General features: G+C 39.6%; 1 protein-coding gene across 1 annotated transcript in view; it reads left to right on the top strand.

Moving 5' to 3' along the window:
• The window catches only part of USP54 (ubiquitin specific peptidase 54), a 79,211-nt gene that overhangs the window by 41,955 nt on the left and 26,517 nt on the right, over positions 1-10,739 (top strand). The window contains exons 8-13 of the mRNA XM_007940611.1: positions 2,006-2,155; positions 4,126-4,294; positions 5,657-5,827; positions 8,606-8,737; positions 8,896-9,276; positions 9,500-9,731. Coding sequence (XP_007938802.1) covers positions 2,006-2,155; positions 4,126-4,294; positions 5,657-5,827; positions 8,606-8,737; positions 8,896-9,276; positions 9,500-9,731 — 1,235 coding nt within the window. The remainder of the gene's footprint in view (positions 1-2,005; positions 2,156-4,125; positions 4,295-5,656; positions 5,828-8,605; positions 8,738-8,895; positions 9,277-9,499; positions 9,732-10,739) is intronic.

A 10,739-nucleotide genomic window follows, 5' to 3' on the forward strand; every position in this document is an offset into this window, starting at 1 on the left:
GAGGGGCTTTCACCCAGCCCCTAGAGCCTGGCACTTTGAACTTGGACTTAAAGCCTCCAAACTGTAAGAGAATAAACTCCTGTTTGTTAAGGCCATCCCACTTGTGGTATATTTCTGTCAGTGCAGCACTAGGTAACCAGAAGACACATGCATGCATGTACATGCTCACACTTCCTTTAAGTAGGTAGCAAAGGCTTTTTAAGAAGAAATAGGATGACCTTGGCCTTGAAGGACAGGATGGGCAGAGCTTGGGTCCTGATAAAAGTCAGTTGATTAATATGTTTATTTTGTGCTGTACTTGCTATTAGTTTATACCAGTGTAGAGTAAGGAGGAGTATTCAACCATGGGGGTTAGTAATGCCAGGAAGCTGCTGCCAAAAGTAAAGGAGTTGAAGAATATGAAATTCACAGTGAGGAACTATGCTCATCAGTGAGCAGCAGGGAATGAAGTGGTTTTGAAGATAATTTAGTGGTTTTCTCTGAATCCATTTAGGGAAATAGGCAAGAAAAAAAGATTTCAGACTTGGAGCCTTTACCTTATCAACACCATACCCTAATGTAGGTACAGCCAGGGTTTTCCTTTAGTTTAAGAGAACCAGAAACTCTGGTTTCCTTTCTACTTGTTCCTCTCTGGGATATTCGTATGACAAAGGTGATCCAGTGTGTTGTTTTGTTTTATGTCATTAGGCCACGATTGAGAATAAATGCACTATCTGGGATCCTATCAGATCTCTTTCCCAAGGAATCCTTTACCTAAGAAGGCTATCTATAATAAAATCTCCTTTTTTCAAAACCCCTGTAGCTGACAGGAGGAGATGTGGTAGCACAGTGCCTAAGGCATTTGACTGCTAACCAAAAGGTTGGTGATTTAAACCTACCAGTTGCTCCAAGGAAGGAAGATAAGGCAATCTACTTCCATAAAGATTTACCACCTTGGAAAACCAACGAGGTTCACTATGAGTTGGAATCGACTAGATGGCAGTGGGTTTTGGTTTTTGAGTAGTTTACGCCTTCTGAAGGAGCTATGGTGCCACAGTGCCAAAGGCATTTGACTGCTAAGCAGGAGGTTGACGTTTCAGACCCACCAGCCACTCCGTAGAAGGAAGACTGGGCAATCTACTTCCATAAAGATATACCACCTTGGAAATCTGATGAGGGTTACTATGAGTCAGAACTGACTTGATGGCAGTGGATTTGTTTATTTGGGTTTTTTTTTTTTTTTTTGGTAAGTATTATGTTCTGTTCTGGTTTTGTTTTATTATTTTTATGATTGGTTTTTCAACTAAATAAGTTCCTTATTATTAGGAATGCTTTTTTGTTGTTGTTTGTTTGTTTGTTTTTGCATCTCTTAGCGCTCTGGAAGCATAGTGCCTAAGGCACTTGACTGCTCACCAGAAGGCTGGCGGTTCAAACCCACCAGCCACTCCTCGGAAGGAAGGTTGGGCAGTCCTACTTCCGTAGTGATACTGCCTCGGAAACCCAAGGAGGGGTCGCTATGAGTCGGGGCCGACTCGACGGCAAACAACAACAACAACAACAAATAGCACCTAGAATGGTGCCTGGCATCTAGGAATTAAAATGCCAAAGTAACCAGTATTGTGGTATTGTTCCATTTAAGGACTTTCTTACCCTTGTACTTTGGGTTTCAGTGGGAAATTTATATTTGTGGGGCCAGCTGACAGGTAAGTAATCTTTGAAACTTGAAAGATTTTTTCTTCTTTTTTAAACTTTTCTGGATCTTAGAAATATTATTAAATACTTTAGAAAATATTGGTAAAAAAGGAAGCATTACCATGTGAATGGTTTACCAGTTCCAATCTGTCTTGCTTTTGTCCACTTTTTATTTCATTTTTTATAATAAATCTGGAGTAGCAAAAAATCTTAGATGGAAGGGAGGAGAAGCAGGTCAGTACTTTCATTAAGAAATGTTGTTGGAATCTACTGAGAAATGATGTGAGAGAGTTGAGTATGTGACTGTCATTTCCTTTCTCTTCTTTCCGCCCAGCTGTTTTTCAGAGTGACAGATGATCGGGCCAAGTACTCTGAACTGTACTTAGTAGGAATGATCTGTTACTATGGCAAGCATTATTCCACATTCTTTTTCCAAACAAAAATCCGCAAATGGATGTATTTTGATGACGCTCATGTCAAGGAGGTAGGAATACTCAAGAATTTTTTTTTTTTTTTAAATATAATTTTATTTATTTTGTTGTTGTTTAGAATATGCACAGCAAAACATCCACCAACTTGACAGTTTCTACATGTACCGTTTAGTAACATTGATTATCTGCTTTGGGTTTTGAAATCATTCCACCTTCCTTGCTCAAGCACTTCCTGACGTGTTTGGTGGCAGCAAAGAACAAATGAGCAAACTGAAACAATATAAGAATAGTGATTTCTCTCAGTATTTCATATGCCCTCTCCCATGAACTCCATAAGACATACTTTGCATTTTATCTATCTGTCATCAAGCTTATCAAACTTGTGTGTTCTTAAATATCTGCTAAGTTTCTGAAGGATATAATCAACATATTCTATTATTTTCTCTGAATCTTTTCACCTGGCATATAGCACAGTTCTGAATTTATGGTAGATCATTTTTTGTTTGTTTGTTTAAATTTTGGTTCATTTGAGTGGGAATAATCTAATGCCTCAAATGAGTTTATAAGTTTAGCACAAAGTTTGGAATTCCAAGTATAAAAATTATCAGTGGGTAGTACTGCTGTAAATTATTCTCCAGTTATTATCTTCCTAAAGTGCCCTATCTAGGAGCTCTGGTAGCATAGTGGCTAAGACACTTGACTGCTAACCAGAAGGCTGGCGGTTCAAACCCACCAGCCACTCCTCGGAAGGAAGGTTGGGCAATCCTACTTCCGTAGTGATACTGCCTCGGAAACCCAAGGAGGGGTCGCTATGAGTCAGGGCTGACTCGACGGCACATAACAACAACAACAACAAAGTGCCCTATCAGAGATTAATATATTTTTGGGATAGAATATGGAAGATAGGGTTATAATGGTTTTTAAAGCAGGGAATTTTGGTACTCTGGGTAGTCTATGCTTGAAGTGGTTCAGGGGATCTGCATGAATTAGGAAGCCCCTTGGAATAAGGTTACCAACTTGGGGAGAGGAGAGTGGCTGCGGGTGCAGACTTTAACCTGTACCAATCCAGGGACCTTAAGCATTATCTTCCATTAATGGTAGTCTTTGCCGAACTCCCTGATTTTTATCTTCCTCTCTTTTGTTGTTGTAATTTTGGGCAACTTATTTCAGTTCTCTGAACTTTAGAATTTTTATTTGAAAAACAATATCTATCCTATAAGATATTAAATAAGATTGACTTGACGGCAGTGAATTTGGTTTGGTTTTTGTTAAAAGCATATAAATATGTTTTAATAAAAGTAATGATAACTTAGTTATAAATTTACAAAGCATTTATGGGCAAAACACTATGCTAGTTGTCAACTCCAATAGCACAGCATTTAAGAATATGACTGGTTCAGGCCTAAAATAGGGTGGGTTTGGGGATTTAATTGGATTTCCGTTTCCATGGCTATTCTGTCACTCTTCCACAAGCACACCACTAAGACCAAGAGGTCCAGCTGTCTATTCTAAGCAGTTTGACATTTTATGTCCTGCCATGCATGAATTCTGAAACTGGGTATCATTTACTCTATGGCAGTCTGTGAGAAAGTTTCTGCCCGCTTTCAGATTCATAAAAGTCATTTTAATGTTTGGGAGAAATTTATGGAAATGTGAATCTCAAATGAGGGTTTTAATCTGATATCTGTGAAAAGAAATAGGTCACCAAGGCAGCTGAAGTCCTCTCACATAGCATATTCAGCTTTGGGACTGTTCATTCATAATTCATAACTCAATGGCTATTTCACAGAAATAAAAATAATTTCATTCAACTTCCCTTTCTCTCATAGGATTTGAATGCTTTCTAAAAAGATTTACCAAAAAATTCCTAAGTTTCCATCTAAGATCTCGTCTGTTGTCTCTTTACCCAATTTCTGGCTTTTCATTTGTTTGATGTTCTTCAGAAAAACATGACAAGAAGGTATGTTTTGAATTGTGGAAATTAAGTATAATTGTCATATTCTTCCTGTTGTTTCTTATTCAGATTGGACCCAAATGGAAGGATGTGGTGACCAAATGCATCAAGGGGCATTATCAGCCTTTGCTGTTACTTTATGCAGACCCCCAAGGCACCCCAGTGTCCACCCAGGACCTGCCTCCCCAAGCTGAGTTCCAGTCATATAGCAGGACATGCTATGATAGTGAAGATTCAGGTAAGCAGCCTAGCTTTCTACCTCACAGCCACCATCCCCTGTGATCAGTGGTTGGGACTCATATATAGTCATGAACCTAGCATATAACCTAACTTGAAGAAAGAGGAGCTGTGAAAGATAACTCTAACTGCTAATTCCTGCTGAAATCTTGGTTGTACTAGACTTTGTTTTTTTCTGCTTTCAAGAGTGTGTTGCCCAAATTACCTTGGGCCTCAACTCAAAAGTGAGAAGGAAATTGTTGATTTAGATTGAGATACTAAGTTTGTGAGGGAGATTTCAGTATTTAACCTTATAATTATGATGGAGATGACTGATTCTTATACCACTTTAACAGTGACTTAAGTGAGTTGTCAAGACCAAGAAAAATGATTTTGAGCTACTACAGACCTAGTCAGTTGATCTGGGATGAGAGATTTTTGTTTGAAAATTCAAGTGCAAGAACATATTCCTCAATTTATCAATGAGTTATTCATGATTAAGCCAATCGCTTGCAACTTAATCCATGTTTTCCTATAGAAACAATTTTCAGGTTGGCAGCTAAGTCCCAGTGTAGTCCACAGAGGCTCCTAATATATTTGAATTACAGCCCTCGTAGTTTTGGCTTGATTTCTGAAAAGGAGGAAGAAGAAATGTTCTTTTTCCTCTTCCAGATTGAGGGCTGGCCTTGAGTATAATTTTGACAGAGGAGTTACTTGTCTTTGAAATCTTTCTCCCTACTTTTTGTACCTCCCTCCTGTTTGGTACCTGGTGCTCTTATCACTCTCGTACCCCACCCAGACCTGACCTACTTCTCCCTTCAAACAAACACCCATTCCTCCTGCTGTGCTTACCTCAGCTAGGTGTTCAGAGGAGAGCAGTCCAACTGAACTAATTCATACTAGAGTATGAATAACAGCCCTATAATTTCTCAGAGCTGTTAAAATGCTTATATCAAACAAAAAGTTTTAAATGACATTTCTGGCAGTATAGAAGAGAGCTTATGTGATAGGGGAACAAGTGGTTATATACACCAGGTCAGCCTGAGACTCTCCATCTAAATAGATCCTACTTTTCACAACTTTTTCCTTTCTCCCACTTTTCCCCCCATAGGTTTTCTAAAAACCCCACAGTTTTTCATAGTGGCAGGCAAAGTGAGGGCTTCAGCAAGGTAGGGGCAGAGGTGGGAGGAATTGTTTGTGTCTTCTGGGTTATCTGGAGATTGGGTATTGGGAAGAATGGTCCTGTGTATACACGTACTTTCTCACCCTTCCATATAGGAAGTTCTTGCCTTGTGGACCTTTGTTGCCATCAGTCTCTTTGCCGACTCTCTGTCCCTGTCATCTCTTTCCTTACTTTGGCATATATGTCTCCTCCTTCCCTCAGGGAGGGAACCCTCCATCTCCAGTGACACTCGAACAGATTCCTCAACGGAGAGCTATCCCTACAAACACTCCCATCACGAGTCTGTGGTCAGTCACTTCTCTTCTGATTCTCAGGGGACAGTCATCTGTAATGTGGAGAATGATTCCATGTCTCAGAGCAGTCGGGACACAGGTAGGGACTTTTACACAAAGGATACTGATTGCCTAATTCACTTCTTGCATGGAGAGTCTCCCAAGAAAAAGAAATTGGGGCAAGTCAGAAGTGGCTGCCATGGAAAGGGGGAAAGGCAAAAAATTTGGTTTTTGAGTGGAATACAGAGAAGCATCACAATCTTGAATGAATGATGGTGCTGCCAACAGCAGCATGTCAATAAGGACCATTGTAATTGTTTCTTCTGAAGTCGGCTTTTTTCCTGCTACCCTGGAGATCAATGTACTTCCCACAGTGTCCTACAAACCCCTTGTGTCCTTGCACCTTGTCATGTTTTTGTGCCAAACTTCATCTTGAGTGAAGAGCTTTGAGAGAAGGGGTATATTTATGGATTGTTGTTGTTGTTGTTATGTGCCGTCGAGTCAAACCCGACTCATAGCGACCCCTCCTTGGGTTTCTGAGGCAGTATCACTACGGAAGTAGGATTGCCCAACCTTCCTTCCGAGGAGTGTCTGGTGGGTTTGAATCGCCAGCCGTCTGGTTAGCAGGCAAGTGTCTTAGCCACTATGTTACCAGAGCTCCTATATTTATGGATAGGGTCATATTTTAGGCAAGCTCATCATCTTGCCAGCCTTCCTAAAGGCAAAAGAATGAAAGATAGCCTGTTTGTTTTTCTGAGTCTGCTGCAGAGAACATTCTTGAATTGTTTTGTGGTTCTATAGGAGAATACACCAGTGTCAGTGGAAGAAATCAGTGCAGGCATAAAGCAAAAGCAGTAAGGTAACTGCTGAGCTGAAAAGTTCATTGCAGGATATAGAACACTTGTAGCATGGAACAGTGCACACACTCCAAGGGATTTGGGAATTGGTGTGCTCGTGGCTTCTTATTGATGGTTTATATTCTGTATGTGGCCTTTTATAGTCAAAAGTGTATAGAACAGTATAATGCCACTCCATGTACCTTACCTGTCTCCTACTTTCAACAATTATAACTGGGCTGATCTAGTTTCACCCATATCTCTATCTACTTCTCTCATTCCTGGATTATTACAAAGCAGATACCAGATATCATGTAATTTCGTCCATAAAAGGCATGATTTTTTTTTTTTAATGGTTTGTATATTTGACACAGAATCCAAATGAGGTCTCTGCTTTGCAATAGGTTGGCACATCTTTTATGTTTCTTTTAATCTATAGGTTTCCCCTCTATCTAATTTTTCATTGCAAATTACTATTGAAGAAACCAGGTAGTTTGTCTTATAGATTTCCCACAGTCTGAATTTTGCTGATTACAACCCATGGTGGAGGTTAGCATGTTTCTTTGTCCTCTGTATTTTTTGTAAATTGGTACTTGGATGTAGAGGGTTGGTCAGATTCATGTTGGGGGCATAGATAGTGTTGGGTTTGTGATTTTTAGGCCATATTTCTGAAACTGTGAGTCAGGGAGAAGCCAAGCCACAGGACAAACAAGGCATATTTTTGAGGAGAGCTAGTTTTATGTTAAGAGTTTTTGTTTGTTTATGGAGGGGAAAGGAAGTTGTGTCCTATTGGTTTAACATTTGTACCATTTAGTCGGCTCCAAGTGATTTCTTCCTTTTATAACCTTTCTCGTGGACCTGGAAGTAGCAAAGTGATCAAACCAGAGTAACAAAAGATTATGGTGGGAGTTGACAGAAAGTGTGTATCAATATCACTACCTTGCTGACAGCTGACTCTATGAAAGGATTTCCATATACTAACATATGATAACAAATTTCTGTTAGCTCTCAGTACATTTGAGAACCTAGCCTGTGTTTTCTAAACTTGTCTTGTAATGTAATTCAGCTGCTCAATTTGCCTCTGGCTTCCAGAGTTTAGATGATCATATCCTTTATAATCTGCTTCCCCACTGGGGAATACGGACTTTTTGCTGTTATCAAATCATTCCCATACATTCATATGCTATGGACATGAAGCAGTTACATAAATGAGCCAAGGTTTCCTGGGATTATCAGTGATTAACCAGTTGCTATCAAGTTGATTCCAACTCATGGTAACCCCATGTGTGTCAGGGTAGAACTGTGCTCCATAGGGTTTTCAGTGGCTGATTTTTAGAAAGTAAGTCTTTCTTCTGAGGCTGATTAGCTGCTGAGTGCATTAACCATTTGCATTACCCAGGTACTTCTCCCAGGAATTGTGACCAGTAATTTCTGGATGGGGTCAAGTTTGGTAAATATGCCTTGGCATGAGAAAGAGAATTACTCAAAGTTAAAATATCCTTTTAAATGACACACATTTAATGAAGGTTTAGAACTGGGTCTTAAAGCCATACACAATCAGTGCTCTTATGAGCAAAGACTGAGACAACTGGGGTAATGCCAGATGTACTAAAAATTAGACTTTTCTTGACTTATGTTGCGAAAGTAATTAATTAAAATAAAATAGATGGAAAGCTCTGTCTTTAGTATATGAGAGTGAAAATATAGGTATGCGATGTTTTATACAATCTTTCAAATATTTACCTTTTAAATATTACCAATTAATGCATCCTTAGTCCTTCTAGACCATTGAGAAAGATTATGAGCTGTATTAAGACTGCTTATTGCTCATAAGACATTGTGAAATTGAAAACTCCTATTAAACACTTGAGCTTCTCTGCTTTTACCTACAAGCTTTCTGCTAGACTTAAATCAGATAGTCTTCAATTTCTGACCGTGGGTACACTTCATGTGTGCCACTGTCATGAATCCCAAAGGGAGACTATGTTCTCAAGAGGGTCAATCTCAGATATCAGCTTACCCCATTTCCTTGTTTTTTTCAGGTCACCTGACTGATAGTGAATGTAATCAGAAACACACATCCAAGAAAGGGTCACTGATAGAGCGCAAGAGGAGCTCTGGCCGAGTTAGGAGGAAAGGCGATGAGCCACAGGCCTCAGGGTACCACAGCGAAGGCAAGCCACTCTGCAATGTTCCTCTTTCTTCAGTCACTTTATAAGTTTCTGTCTTTTCCTTTCTTCTCAAAGGGTCTTATCCTTGTTTTCTAGACTTTAGAGTCTGGGTATCTGTGATCACTTTAAACATCTATATTTGTCTCATTGTGTGTTTTTAGGAGAAACACTGAAAGAGAAGCAGGCTCCAAGGAATGCCTCCAAATCATCCAGCAGCACGAATAGGCTGAGGGACTTTAAAGAGACAGTCAGTAATATTATCCATAACAGGCCGTCTGTGGCTTCTCAGACCAACCTAGGATCTCCCTGTGGAGCCAGGGGAGGAGACCAGCCTGACAAAAAACCTCCTAGGAACTTGCTCTTGCACTCTCATGACTGGGAAGTAGAGAGTAACAGCAGTGAGTCAAAATCCAGTTCTTCCAGCAAGCATCGTCCAACATGGAGACCAAAACGGGAATCTCTGAATATTGACAGTATCTTTAGTAAGGACAAAAGAAAGCACTGTGGCTATACACAGCTTAGCCCTTTTTCTGAGGATGCAGGTGAGGAGATAGAGAAGAATTGGGCTTTTGAATAAAGTTGATTTATGTGTTTAAAAACTTGGGTTTTCTGGTAGTATTGACGAGGTGCATTGTTTACTCAGATGTTGAGCGTTTTGGGGATATGAGTTCAGTGAATGAGTAGCTGGAGGGAGGGATTATCCCTTGACTTTAGGCAGATACTAAATCTACCTCCTTTTCCATACTTGTCCTTTGATTGAGATAGCTAAAGAATTTACACCGAATGAACTAAGCAAACCGCCTCCTTTTGACAATAAAACTGGTGGACCAAACCCTGGATATAAGCCCTGGGGCCCAGCGCGGCCAGGCTCTCACCTTTTGGAACAGCACCCCCGCCTGATCCAACGAATGGAATCTGGCTATGAGAGCAGTGAGAGGAACAGCAACAGCCCTGTCAGCTTGGATGCAACCCTGCCTGAAAACTTGAATGTCTACAGGTATTGTTTGGCCCTTGAATATAGAGAAACCTTTTCCCTTGCAGCAACGTGAGCCACATTTTTGGAGCTTTTCACCTGCACTCAGACAAGGGGAGAGTTGGACTTTGTTACCATCTTGTGGACAAGTAAAGTACTGTGCTCTTGCAACAGTACCCTTCGTTGCTATCAACTTCTTATAGCAATAGTACCCTCTGCTGGGTGGAAGAACAAAGGCATTTGAGAAAGAAGAATTCTGTCAATTTAAAGTGTTACATATAGAGTAGTTATTTAGAAAGTAACATTTAATGAAAGAAAGAATTGGTGAATCAAAATTTACATAATTTGAGATAGAAGAGGAAACCCTATTGTTATTTATTCTTGTCTTCCATCTTGGGATAGAATTATTTTGCTGTTTCAGAGTCACTGGGGATCCTGTATTTTATTAAGCCAGTGATATTCAGAATCTTCTAAGATAATGATGACAGTTCAATAGTGCTTATTGTAGCATAAGGCCTAGTTTGCTGTGTGAATTTCAGGTCTCCATAGATTGTTTTTATTGACTTGCCACAGAGGCAAGTTTCCTTACAGTATATCTACTTTGAAAATAGTGATTATATCTTCTACAAAGGTGGTAACCATATCCTCCTACTCTCCATTACTCTTCCCTGATGACAGGTCTCTGTTCAGTTTTACTCATGAGAAGATGCACCAAAGGTATAAGAAAGAGGAAAGAAATCCATACAAGAATATCTGTTCATTAATTAATTTATTCATTCAGTACATTTGAATGTCTGCTATATACCAGACACTGTGCTAATTGAAAAGATGTGAATGAGATGAGATAAGACATGGGGCATGAGTAGATACTTCAGTCTTTCAGAAGTTTAGCAGAATCTTTATATTAGTTTAATGTTTGGTTGTTTTATTTTATTTTATTTTTATTAGGATTTGGGTGAAGATTTACAGAGTAAATTCACTTTTCATACAGCAGTTCACATATACTTTGTCTCATATCATTGACCAAAATTT

This window comes from Orycteropus afer, unplaced genomic scaffold (assembly GCF_000298275.1).
Source record: "Orycteropus afer afer isolate SDZICR_OR568_19922 unplaced genomic scaffold, OryAfe1.0 scaffold00070, whole genome shotgun sequence".
NCBI classification, from domain to species: domain Eukaryota; kingdom Metazoa; phylum Chordata; class Mammalia; order Tubulidentata; family Orycteropodidae; genus Orycteropus; species Orycteropus afer.